A 13,356-nucleotide genomic window follows, 5' to 3' on the forward strand; every position below is an offset into this window, starting at 1 on the left:
GCCCCGCCCCCGCGGCGACGCGCCTCACGTGACCCGCCGCCCACGTGACCCCGGGGAAGCGGAGCGGCGCCTGGGCGCTGCGCTCACCGTGCGTATAGCGTGCTGGGCTGGCGCTGCGGCGTCCGCCGTGCGGGAGCGTGCCTTGAACGGGCGTATAGCGTGCTGCAGCATGGGCTGGCCGTGCGTTAAGGCGTGCGCTAAATGCGGACAGTGTGCCGCATCTCGGGCTGTGCATGCTTTAAATCACGCGTTAGATGTGCCTATAACATGCTGCAGCGTGAGCTGGGCATGCATTAATTAGTGCACTAAATGCATACAGTGTCCTGGATTGGGGCATTAAATCACGCATTAAGTGCTCATATAACATGCTGCAGCTGGGGCTGGGCATGCGTTAAATAAGGCACTAAATGCACATACAAGGCACTGCAACATTGGGCATACATTAAATACTACATGATGTTCATGTAATGTGCTCTGTCTGGGGCTAGGCATGCATTAAGTCAAGTGTTAAATCCTGCATATAACGTTGCTGTATCTGGGGCTGGCATGTATTAAATAGCTCATTGAAATCACATATAACATGCTGCATATGGGGCCGAGGGTGTAATAAATAGCACATCAAATAGTACATAGAACATGCTGCATTCAGGGCCAGGCATGCATTTAATGCGCATGTAACATTACATTGGGTTGGGCATGCGTTAAATATGCACGTAGCGTACTGCAGTTGGGCCTGGGTATGCATGAGAAAGTGCATTAAATGTGCATTTAGCATCTTGCATTCCTGGCAGATCACTGTCCTGTTGCACAGTGTGGTTCAAGAGCCAAACTTGAGTGACGCAAAACATCCTTAACTCAACTCCGGAGGTGCAGAATTGAACACAGTTTCTATATCCGGGTAGGTGACGCGGTGTTACAGTGAGCGGCAGCGTGCGCGGAGGCCGGAGCATGGCCTCTGTTGCTGCAGAATGGCACCAGGCCAAGGGTGTTTCACAACCTGGTGTACAAAGCCTTGTGTGGGGCAACAGGGAAGCCTGTCCCTGAGTTTCCTGCAAGCAGAGAGGGGCTTAGCCTGGATTGCCCCGCTAGTTTCCCGCAGCAGTGCCCCATGAGCACTGCTCTCGGCCTCACTGGGCCGAGAAACAAGAGAAAAATGAGGATTAGAGCATGAAAACGCACTGGACCCAGACACCCTGCAAGGGAGATTGGTGGGAAAAAAGAGGCACAAGAAAACCGCTTTGGGGCACAGTTGCCAGCCTGAACGTGGTATCAAATGGGCAAAATTAAAATGTTACCAAAGCTGCTCCACATTCCTGCTTTTCTGCGTGTTTTCCGCTGTGGCTGGCTTACCTATGCCAAGCCCCGCTCCGCTGATTCAGCTCCCATGAGGTGCCCTGAGATCCCACCTGAGTCTCGTCTTCGAGTGAATCATTTCTCACTCATTGCTGTCTTCCAAAACCCTACTAGACTATTGACAAAACCAGGCTGGCTTGTATCTAAATAATTGTTCTCCAGCTGCAGGATGAGACACTGCTAGGATTTCCTACCCTGCAGCATGACAACATGCTCAGAATTAGACCTTAAATCCTGCCGTTTTGTACCCTGTCACCCCAGCAGTTGGGTCCAGGGATGGTATTTGATGTCTTTGCCTGGGAAGGATCCCTGGGGCTCAGTGTGTGCACTGAGCTGTGAGCAGGACTCAGCAGGGAGGCTCTGAAGTTCATCAGTGCCTGCAGAAGATGAGCCATGTGCTCCTGCAGCCCCTGGGTGGGAGCCCTTGGTGAGGAAGGGTTTTTTGGGCCGTATAACCTAGTACCTGGATCGGATGCCGTCATGGTGGAACTCCGCTCTTTCGCCTTCCTGCAGGCCCAACGCTGGTTGTGCAAGATGTTGCCAAATGCGGGTATCTATTACTTCCCATGGGAGATCAACGGCTCCATCCCAGAGGGGGAGGCACTGAGGACATTTGGCAGGTGGGAAAAGTAACCGGGTCTCCTCTCAGACCAGGACTTCCCTTTGTGGACCCGTCCCTTCCCCTCTTTGTTTGCATTGCTGTAACTCCGCTGTACCTGACTGCTGAGCTTCCCAAATCCATCACTCCCAGGTTATGCTGCTATGATCTGGCCCGCTCTGAAGCTGTTCTCACTGCTCAGCACCGTGCAGCTCAGTACCGGCTCTGCATCGACACCAGCTTTGTGGAGCCTTTCCACGCCCAGCTGGGCTCTCTCTACATGGTGCTGGGAGAGGCCGAACACAGGGAAGGTAAGTGCTGTTTCTGCTTTTAGCCCAAAGCAGGGGTTGTCTGGCCGCGTGAGAAGAAAAAGCTTGCCTTAAACCAGTGCGCACTGATGCAGGATCTTCCTTTTCACCCCAAAGAGCCATGGGATAAGGCACGGTCCCCCCTGGGGCAATGCACTCTGTGGTTAGAGCAGAGTCAGTGCTGTCTGCCACCTCTGCAGCCCTAGAGACTGTTTTGCTTCTACTTGCTTCGGTTTGTACATCTGTACCATGGCCCCTGCCTGTATCCTTCACTTGAAAGAGCTGCTTTGAGTCCCTGGGCCGAGTGCTAGAAAATGCAGAACGCTGCTTTTGTGCCCTGTGCCCCGGCCACGCTAGAGCAGGAGCCCATGCCCTTTGCTGCTGCGTAAGGGTCACCAACCCTTCCCGGCTCCCGGCTGCGCCGCGCCAAAGCTGCGCTTGGGCCGAGGCAGGCTCCTCTCGCGCCGCCGCTGCATGGTGATGCAGGGCAGGAGCAGTCCGTCTCTCCCTGCCGACCATGAGGAGGTATGAGATGAGCCACGCTGCACTTGCGTTGGTGACAACCTGGTGCTCTGATGCAGATTTCATTAAAATGAGGAGTGCTCAGCACCGTAGCTGAGCTTGTGAAACCTGTGCTATGGTTCACTGTCATTAGACCGCATCATCTCTGCTCCAAACACCTCTGATTGATTGCTGCAATATTTCGTTGTGAGCTGGCCAGGTTGCTCTTTGCCATCCCAGAGAGGTGCTAGTTACACCCCGTGCTTAGACATGAGGCACGAGGAATGCAGGCAGGCGCTGTCACTCCAGGCTTTGCGTTGTCCTTTCCTGGGATGCTCTGAGTGTTGCTTGGTTTTGCGGCACTTTGCACGAGGAACTGATCTGGGCTGGGCCACAGGGGAGTGAAACAAACCCCAAAATCATGTTGGCCACACCTGATAACGAGCTGTTGCATTTGTGCCGTTGAAATCCTTGGTGACACATGGAAAGCCACGTTCACGTAGCATCCGGTGAGTCACCTGCTAAGCTGCTGTTCCAAAATCACTTTGAAAAGGCATGTTATTTTGGACATCATGGCCTGCAAGTGAGCTGGCTCCATTTTGCCAGCGTGGAAGGGGAACTGACTGAGACACTGCCTGCGTCACCAAGGTTTGGCCCTTTCTGCGTGGCTCTGTGCTGCCATTTGAGCACCCCAGGCAGGTCTGAGCTGTTGGCTGCAGGCAGCGCTGAGCCTCTTCTAAGCCCAGCTTTGCTCTGCCTGCTTCTCGGCCACACAGAGGCGTTCAGAGATGAGTTTAGATTAATCTGTGATGCTTTTTAGACAGGGAGAACCCAAATCCGTGTGGTCCGGGCCGGAGCTGTTCACGCAGCGTGCATGGAGGCGGTGCTGGCACAGAGATGTGCTGGGCTCAGCCTTCCCCCGCACTGGGTGAGCACGGTGTTGGTCACCGCTGTGTTAGAGCCAGCAAGGCAGCGGGCAAACATCACTGAGTGAACCTGTTCTTGGCACGCTCCTTGTGTCGGCGCAGGCATGTGGTCGGGCCCGTCTCCTGCAGCGTTTCAGGAGACGGTTATTTGGCCGTACGCTGCCAGAGGGAACCTCCTTGCTTGACTCGGAGCTGCTGCATCTGTTTCCTTTCCTGCAAAAACTGCCTGTTTGTATTTCCAGGTGAGGGTCCCGTGGTGAAGGCCCGAATATTGACCTGCGTGGAAGGGATGAATCTGCCTTTGCTGGAACAAGCAGTTCAGGAGCAGAGAAAATACTTCCACGAGAGGCAGCAGCGGATGGGAAACGGCACATCCTGATGGCACCTCCGAGAGCCGCCGCGCGCTGCTCCTTGCAGCAGCGGTCCCTTCGGCTGGGAAGGAGTCAGCGCCCTAGCCTTTCTCAGCAGCGCTGACGTCTGCAATAAATCTTTTTGAAGTATATTTTGCGGGGGGACACAGCTTTGAGACATTGTGCTTTTTGGCATGGCAGGTAGCAGAAAGAAGTCGCTAAGCAGGGAAACGCTTGGAGGATCGTGAATCAGTACGTAGCTGTCCGTGGGGCTGCTCCATCCGTGATCACTGACAGTAACTCTAGGAAGGAGCATTGTTTGCTTAAAAGGGTGGTTAAGCAAAGAGAGTGCTTGAGTTATGCCAGTCCTTCTGTAGTGCAAATTTTGAGGAGCCTCTGTAGTTAAACAGCTGCTTGCACCCACGCGCACCTCCGGAGCGTATCGGGTCATGAGGCAGTCGGCAGATGGGAGGTAAAGGGCATTCGAGTAAAGTTCTTCGCCCTGCCTAGCCGCAGCTCCACGGGGGCAAGCGTTCGGGTACTGTGACTCAGCTGCCGTGCAGGAGCTTTCCTGGCAGAGCAGTCACGTGCCTGGATTCATTAAAGTCCTCTTTGCTTCTTGGGCAATACATTAGGCCCTGCTGAAACCCCATGGGTGATGTAAGAGAATTTAATGCGGTGTAGTTCTCCTCCTCCTAAGTACTGGGTGTGCACGGAAGTGCTTGATGTTTAAAGAGCTGCAAAAATAGGAGATGAAGTTATGTTGGAAGTGCTCTGGTTTGAGAACAAGCTGCCAGGCCCACCCAGCACAATTAAATTGTAAAAAAAAAAAAAAAAAAAAAAAAAAAAAAAAAAAGATGTGAGATGGGAATAAAATGTTAGTGAAAGCAATAAGGTTCGCTTCTGCTACAGGAATCCCTGAACTGGGAGTGAGTTGGGACTAGAGTTCACAGGGGGAGTTCAGTCACCTGCTGCCTTTTCTATTTACTGAGATTTGCTGGTGAAATGTTCAGAAAATAGGGACTGAAGCCATCCAGTGTGCAGAAGCAGATCAAAATGCAACAGATAGATATTGGCAAAGTCCCATGCTACCAGAAGGCTTGATTCAAGATCCTGAGATTGCTCAGTGATTATTGCACTAGCTATAATCTTTAGCCATAATTTGGCCTTACATTTTTTCTGCACATGATTATCAGGCTCCAAAATCCCTGTCTCACAACACTCTTGGTTCAGTCCAAGTCCAAAAGCTTCATCTCAGGAGGCAGGATTTTCGCCTGCTTTTGCACGAGGTGATGCTTGACATGAGGTGCTTATCCATAGCCCACATCTCCTGTTGGTTTTCCTGCTGTCTTCCCCTCTCTCAAATTTTAACCAAATGGTCAGGTTTGATCCCTTTTTCTGGAGCTGGGAATATCCAAGATACTGAGTTCCTGCAAGTGTCATGAAAACAAATGGCCAGGTAGAGGACAGCAAAGTCAGGAGTGCCTCCGGCGGGAGACACGTCCGTGCACACACAACCTTCACAAGGCGCCAGAGAACCTGCCTGGGGTTTGCTGTGGGCACGCGGATCCGTCGGAAGCCGGGGCCCCAGCTCTGCCATCCACCCAACTACTGTACTTTGGGTTTTTAAAAAAACAAATCAGCAAAATCAGCATCTGCTGCAGCCATCAGGACATCACAGTTAACTAGTAGCAGACCGAGATATTTCTTTGGAGGCCGGAAACGTCTTTATGCCAATTAAGAAAGGGTTTGAGTTGGCGGCCCGGCGTCAGCCCCTCTCAGGTCACCCTACCAGCAGCCCCCAAGCCCTGCAAAGGCAGAGCCCGGGCGCCGTGGCACTGCTGCTTGCACGGCCACAGTGCATTTCTTTTCTTTTCCTTTCTTTTCTTTTTTTTTTTTTCTTTTTAAATCTTTTCTTTTGCTGGCTGGCGAGTTAATGACTAACCCCCGCTCAAGGACGACTTCCGAAAGGCTGCCCGAGTGGTGGTGAGGTTCGAGGGACGATTGCGCAAGATGAAAATAAAACTACCAAAAAAAAAAAAAAAAGTCGTTTTCTGTTACATGTTTGTCCCAAACCTGCCCCGGGGACCCCCGATCGCTCGCGCCCCACGGCCCCCCTCTCCGCCCGGCGCCATGCGACCCGCTGGGGCGCTCCCCTCGGCCCCATGCGGTTTGTACCAGCCAGGCCCTGAGCGCTCGCTTACACGCGTTTTCTTGATATTTTTTTTTTTTTTTTTTTTTTTTTTTTTTTTTTTGCTTACGAGCCTGTAGCTACCCCGTCCCCCCGCCGCGGTTGCCGGCACGCTGCGATCCTCGCGCGGCGCGTGTGCCCTCCCTCGGTCTGCCCAACGCGGGCGCCCCGGCGCTCGCCGGCGCATCGCGCGAGGGATCGAACCGGCAGCGGTTGCCACAGGATGTTTCGCCCGGAGACGCCGGACGGTGAAGACCGACGAGGTCGGTTTTGACGAGGGAGCGGCCGGCCGGCGCGAGAGGAGCCGGCGAGCCCGGCCTGGGGGCCTGCCGGGGGCCGCCGAGGCCGGCTGGACCTTCCTGCCCGCGGCCCGACGCCGGGGATCGGCGGCGGCGGTTTCTTCACGCGTGCTCGAGCCGGGACGGGCGCCTGCCGAGGCCCTGCCTCTCGCTCTTTTTGGCATTTCTTTCCCCCAAAAAGCGTGGCCGGCCGTTCTCGCCGCCGAGGCGGAGGGGTGGCGCCATGGACGCCTTCCAGGAGGCCTTCCAGAAGGTGGAGAAGATCGGCGAGGGCACCTATGGCGTGGTCTACAAGGCCCGCAACAAGCACACGGGGCAGCTGGTGGCCCTCAAGAAGATCCGCCTGGACTCGTGAGTCGGGGCGGAGGCGGGGGCTCAGCGGCTGCCGCCGCGGTGGGGCCGGCGCAAGGGCCCCACGGGCTCGGCGGCGGCGCCGGGGCGGAGGGGAGAGGCAGCCACGCTGCCAGGGGGCCCGGCGGGGCCGCCTGCCCCACCGCCCGCTCTGCCGCAGGGAGACCGAGGGCGTTCCCAGCACCGCCATCCGCGAGATCTCGCTGCTGAAGGAGCTCAAGCACCCCAACATCGTCAGGTGAGCGGTTCGGCCTGGCTCGGGCGGGCACAGGACCGCAGAGCGGCGGTGGGAGGACGGAGGGGTGTTGGGGTGCTGCCAAAGGTCTAGAGAAGAAGGCCCTCCCAGCTCCTCTGTAGGAGACCGTAGCATCCCGGCGTAGCAGGGCTTCCCCGCACAAAAAGACTGAAGGAAGCGGCTGCGTTTCCCCCCTGCAGGCTCCTCGATGTCGTGCACAGCCAGAAGAAACTGTACCTGGTGTTTGAGTATCTGAATCAGGACCTGAAGAAGTACATGGACTCGTCCCAGACTGGAGACCTTCCTTTAAGCTTGGTGAAGGTATTGGATGGAAGGAGCTCTTGTTAGCATGTGTCCTTGCTGCCTTCTGCTGGGCAGAGGCAGCACCGAGCTGCTCTTAGCCAGACTGGATCAGGAAGATCTTCATCCTCGCCTGAAGGCGTTCAGCCTCTCGGATCCCAGGCATTGCCTTGGGGAAAACTTCTTGGCACAACCGCTCAGCGCGTTTGTTTCCCAGCTGTTTCCAGGCTCTCCAGCCTGGCTCACTGCAAAGCAAACTGCTGTACAAGGCTAGCTAAGGGATCTACTGTTAATTGCTTTTGCACAGAGTGACAGATGGGTGGAAGGGCCTGCCACTGCTTGGATTGGAGTCCTTCTGTCCTGGTGTGGCAGGGGAGCAGTTTGTGCACATCTCTGAGTACTGGCTTGTAAACCTCATGTTGCATTATAACAAGGCCATATTTCCCATGCAAGTGAGTAAGTGGTTCAGGGTGTGTAGGTTCATGTGATGCAACCTTCCATACAGTTTCATTGTAGCCTTGTCTGAAATCTCTTTTCCCCTTAGAACTACCTTTTCCAGCTGCTGCAAGGTGTGAGCTTCTGCCACTCGCACAGAGTCATCCACAGAGACTTGAAGCCACAAAATTTGCTCATTAATGAAGTGGGAGCCATTAAGCTAGCTGATTTTGGACTGGCAAGAGCTTTTGGAGTCCCCTTGCGCACGTACACTCACGAGGTACTGTTGAGGCTCCCTGGCGTCCGAAAGCAGGGTGTACAATCCATGCATCACAAGCGACAAGCCCATTGCTGAGGCTCAGCTGTGCCCAGGCACAGGCTCTTAACCTAACCTGCAACTAAGGCACTAGCTGGTGCCCTCACAAAGTGGGCTGACTGCCTCTGTCCCAGCCCACCTGCACATTGGGTTCCCACCTTCTCTGTAGAGGGTTTATTTATTCCAGAGTGCCCTGGTGAAGAAAGATCTTCCAATTCCCATCTTGGTGTCACCAAGATGTCTGTAATTGAGCATGGCCTCAGCAGGCTCCAATTTGTAGTCACTGCATTTGTTTTATATCTGGAATGATGCCGCAAAGGAAGACCTCTGCCTGCTGGACACCAGGAGCACAGCTGAGAAGAGAGGCCTCATGCCTCTAGGTTCAGCAGGGAAACTAGCCAAAGCTTGTTTGTCCATTCCTTCCCAGGTCGTGACTTTGTGGTACCGAGCCCCTGAAATCTTGCTGGGATGCAAATACTATTCAACAGCTGTGGATATATGGAGCATCGGCTGCATCTTTGCTGAAATGGTAGAATGGGATTTTATGGTCTCTTCAGTGAGCAGGGAGGATGCAACTGCAATGGAAAGTATGGAAGGAGGGACAGGACCTGGAACATCTGTGATACTGCTGTCCCAACCTGAGCTGGGAGTGTATTATGGGAAAGATCCAGCTGATCCTTAGCCTTAGGCTCAAAGAGAAGTCTATCAATCACCAGCAGGCACGTGGCAGAAGGTGTAAGACCCTCTGTAATCTAGCTGCAGTTTCAGGTTGATGGGAGTGTCACAGCTCTCCTTGCAGAAGGGGTGATTTCAGTCTTCTGGCTGCAACATTTTGATGGCTCTCACAGACATCTTCTGCCACTCCTTCCTCTGGTGTCCTCAAGTGGGCTGCAGAGAACTGGCACTTCACAGGGTGGCAGTCCTTTGGTTCAAGCTGATCTCCCAGATGTCCATACTCCACTTTGAACAGCTGTTTTTATCCTGGCAGCATGACAACAGTGTCCATAGCTTGCAAAGCCCCCGAGCTGCAGATCAGCAGAGCCTGGGAGAGTATGCAGGGAAGGTGGATAGCCTGCAGGAGCCCATGTGAGGAGACTAGAGACAAAGAGAAGAGGGAAAAGGGACTGGCTGAGACAGACAGCCTGAGGGGAGCACAGTACACTGAGGGAGGCTGGAGAGAACCAGATGGACCCCTGTGACTTTCCCAACCACTGTATTGGCAGAGTCACTGAATTGTAACCATTCTAAATTGGGCAGTCGTTGCGTCTGCTGGAAAACAGGGATATTTGCAGAGGGAACCAGGGCAGAAAGCTGATGAAAAGGTGGAAACTGGCTGTGGTTTTTTGCCTCAGGTGACCCGGAAAGCCCTGTTTCCAGGGGACTCCGAGATCGATCAGCTCTTTCGGATCTTCCGCACCCTGGGCACTCCCACAGAGGCGACCTGGCCTGGGGTGACTCAGCTGCCTGACTACAAGGGGGACTTCCCCCGCTGGGCAAGGAAGGAGATGAAGGAAATTGTTCCCAACTTAGATCGGGATGGCCGAGACTTACTGGCGGTGAGTGAGGGGTTCAGTACCAGACCTGCATGCAGGGAGGACCTTTTCAAACTGAGCAGACAACAAGGATGTTTGGGGCTTGTAGGTTCCACCTGATCCTTGAGCCATAGGGTCTTGCATTTAATCTTTTTCTTGAAAAGCTTTAAAGGGTGGTCTTCCTGCTGGAAAGCATGAGGCAGGAATGCAGAAGTCTACAACAGAAGAGCAGACACAAATAGTCACAGCTCAGATTCCAGGTCTATGTAACTGCTTGGATCCATTGCCATGATAACCAAGCCCAGCAAAATGACCATACACAGAACCCCATTCTCTGGGCCATAGTCACACACATGTCCAGCATCAGAACTACTGCCTCAGTCCTCTCAGGGTCACATACAGCAGGACAGTTACATCTTAACTCCCCTTTGGGCTGGGCTTTTAACCATTTTACTGTAAAACTAACATTATGCCTGTCTTGTCTGCTGGCTCTGAAAGAAGCCATGCCAGGAGGTTCAAGATTATTCTGAGAAATGAGGGCTCAGCAGTTGCAGAAATAGCCTTGGGACTGTCACTAAATGGGGCCAAGTGCCAGCTCTGAAGCAGGACGGTCAGTGCGGGCTCCGTGAGGACACTGCCAGCCTGAGGGTCAGGAAATCCTTCTAGTGTAACCCATATTGTAACTATAGCTGAGGGTTACTCCTGAAGTCCAGAGAGGGGAAGAGGAAGGAACAACATCTGCATCTGGGCCGAGCCACATGCTGTTGCAATCCATGATTTGACTTTTAGATAACTAAATCCATTGGATTTTTCTCTTGGCAGCAATTGCTACTGTATGACCCCAGCAGGCGCATCTCAGCCAAGGCAGCCCTCAATCACCAGTACTTCTTCTGGAGAAACCCTGAGGACCCTGAAGAGCAGTGCACACTGCAGAGACACTGCAGATGAGAAGACGCACTCTTCCCATGCACTTACTCTGCAGAGCAGCAGTGCAGATCTGTTTTGGGGCACTTTGCAGGGGACTGACTGGGACCCAGGACCTCACTTCTCCTGAGGAGCCTGCAAGGGGACATTCCTTATTTAGAAACTCTTAGCCTGTTGCTGGGAGAAAGTTTGTCTAGACTATGGCCAGCAAAGCTGTCCAACGTGGAAGGATAGAGTGTAACCAATTGGCAAAAACTGCTAGACTGCAAATGAGGGGGGAGAGAGTGCAACTTTCAGGAGCTTGACCTTTGCATTAGCCAGCAAGCTAAGGTGAGATTTCTCTCTCCCCAGCCCTGGAGCATCCGCAGGTGCAGCTGCAGGTTTGTCGGTAGCAGTTCCTGACACCAGGGCGTGCTGGAGCTCCACGCTGGGTACAGGAGTGCTTCTCTGCTCAGCCCTTCCTTTGCTGCTACTAACAAGGAGAGAGTTTGCCAGTATTAGACAAGTTGTTTGATATAAGTTATTTAACAGAGCTGACGTTTTGCTTTTACACAAGCTAAGGACCACTGTAGGGTGTCTTATTTTGTGCTTTAGGTAGGACTGAGAAGCGAAAAGTTCCAGTTAGCAAAAAGCACCAATTGAAAACTGTTGTGGAAACACGGAGTTTCCATCATTGGTCCAGATGTAATCTCAGTTCGTTTGCTTTATTGGCTTGGACATATTTTTGCTGTTCAACTGTTTGAAGAATTATCACTAATTTTTGATGTAGTTTTGACAGATGCAGTATTTTCTCGCAGTGTGGAAAAATAAAGGCTTGTCATTTGTTCGGAAAGCTTGGTGTTTACTGTTTGGTCTAGTCGCACACCTGGATTGCGATGCAAGACAGTCCGGCTGGTCCATTCCTTTCTCAGAGCTCTTCTGCCTTCATCTCCTCCTGCACGCTTTCTTTCGTCGTTTCCAGCCCAAATCCTTGGCGGCCACAGAGATCCGCTCTCTGTTGTGCTGTGGAACGAGAGGCCGATGGTTTTGCAGCCCAGTGCCATCTTGATATGTTAAGATGTGGTTCCTTTAGAGACCGTCTCAAACCAGTTCAGACTTATGCTCTACTTAAACATCCAAAGACAGATTTTTAGCTTAGGAAAAACGAAGCTTCTGCACTGGCGTTCATGCATGTGCAGACATGTACTCCGCATAGGAGCTGATTTCAGCAGAACCTGATAGCTCCCAAAAGCCGACACATTCCTAGGGTTTATTCACAGATAAATGATGCAGTGAAGGAGAGAGGCCCCTGAACATCTCAAACACGAAAGGCTGTAGCATGGGAAAGGCTGTAGCACAGGCTTCCCTCCCCATCTGTTAAACACCAGAGAATTTGCACAGGAGAGAGAAACGTTCAGAGTTTCCCGCTGGAAAAGCCCCCTGTCAGCCTGTGGTCTTCCTGCCTGAAGCCAAGCTCCGTTAACCTTTTGGCTTGCTCCGTATTTTGCTCCTTCTCCGTACCTGACAAAAGGCGGCAGATGTCTCTGCTTAATTCACTACATCGAACGACCTTTCTCATCGATGCTGCAGCACGCCTCGGATCCCGACGGATAACCCTACCACAAGGCAGCCCAGGGACCTGTTGCTCACTGCCCTCTGCCACCTGGCTATACTTTCCCTGCAGGTTTAGGAGCCCCCAGGAGATGGGAAGCTCGTTTTCCTCTCTAATTTGCCCAAGCTGGCCTTTTAGGGGGTTCGCTTTGCTTTTAGAAATACTGTTAGGAGACCTGGAGGAGCAGCTGCCCGGAGCGAGCTGAGCTGCTGGGAGGGGGGAGTCCTGGTCTTCTGACTGAGCAGGGGGGAGCAGGCGGCTGGGCTTGAAAGCCGTGCGCCAGGAAAACTGAAGCCCTGCTGTGTTCTCACAGCATCTCACGTCCTCTATACGATAGCAGCCAGCTCTCAGGGGCACGTTTGTGAGACATGGGTGAATTCTGCTATTAGAATCATTTCCCTGCCTTTGCATGCATGTTTTAAAGCTCATTTATTTTGCACAGACAATGCTTCTTTGTTGCTTACACACAAATGCTCATGTTGTACCAGTCAAAGCGCCTGCAGAGAAGAGTTTTTTGTTTGAGAGAGCTACATTAAGAAATAAATATCAAGGACATTTACCCCATCCAGAAACAGAAATAAAAATACTATGGCTCACCTAGCCCAACAAAATGAAGCAACAGGCTGAATTTCAAACTTTATGATCCATCACCACTATCAGCAGAGGGAACCAACAACAGCTGTGTTGAAATAAAAGCTACGACCCACTGCACCATGATGGGCCGGAGAAGGGAGGCAAAGCGCTACCTGGCTCACAACATTCTCCAAACCTATTTAATCAGCACTTCAGGAAAAGAGTCACCATGTGACTGACTATTGGACTGCTTCAAAAGTAAGCACTGGTTTAATCTCGTTGTTGAGGGGAGCTGTGACGGCAGCAGTCCTGCAGCTCCACCGCTCTGCCCCGCGGAGCCCGGGCAAGGAAAGGGTGCTGAGGCTGGGTCTGGCCTGCTCCTCGCACCAGTTCAGGGACTCCTTGGCTGTGGGATCCTCACCTGGGCTCAGTCCTGTGCCCTGTAGGGCTGTTGGGCTCACCCTGGCAGGAGGCAAGGCCAGGGCTTTCCCTTCTGCATCTTCTGGACTGTCACTGCCCAGCTCCAGCCCCTGCTGCCAACCTAGATGAGCAGGAGGCAACGTGCTGCACCCC

General features: G+C 53.0%; 2 protein-coding genes across 2 annotated transcripts; both read left to right on the forward strand.

The window, feature by feature from the left end:
- Nucleotides 1-32: 32 nt before the first annotated feature.
- On the forward strand, nt 33-4,205 carry TEN1 (TEN1 subunit of CST complex). The gene is made up of 5 exons (XM_062592020.1): nt 33-88; nt 792-898; nt 1,867-1,973; nt 2,105-2,262; nt 3,929-4,205. The coding sequence occupies exons 3-5, from the start codon at nt 1,888-1,890 to the stop codon at nt 4,063-4,065; spliced, it is 381 nt and encodes a 126-aa protein (XP_062448004.1). The 5' UTR covers nt 33-88; nt 792-898; nt 1,867-1,887; the 3' UTR covers nt 4,066-4,205.
- A 2,544-nt stretch (nt 4,206-6,749) lies between these two features.
- Nucleotides 6,750-10,643, forward strand: CDK3 (cyclin dependent kinase 3). Its single transcript, XM_062591995.1, has 7 exons — nt 6,750-6,877; nt 7,038-7,115; nt 7,313-7,433; nt 7,957-8,127; nt 8,591-8,692; nt 9,516-9,719; nt 10,518-10,643. Exons 1-7 carry the CDS (start codon nt 6,750-6,752, stop codon nt 10,641-10,643), a joined length of 930 nt encoding a protein of 309 aa, XP_062447979.1.
- The last annotated feature ends 2,713 nt before the right edge of the window (nt 10,644-13,356 follow it).

The sequence above is a fragment of the Rhea pennata genome, chromosome 19, assembly GCF_028389875.1.
Source record: "Rhea pennata isolate bPtePen1 chromosome 19, bPtePen1.pri, whole genome shotgun sequence".
In the NCBI taxonomy this organism is placed as follows: domain Eukaryota; kingdom Metazoa; phylum Chordata; class Aves; order Rheiformes; family Rheidae; genus Rhea; species Rhea pennata.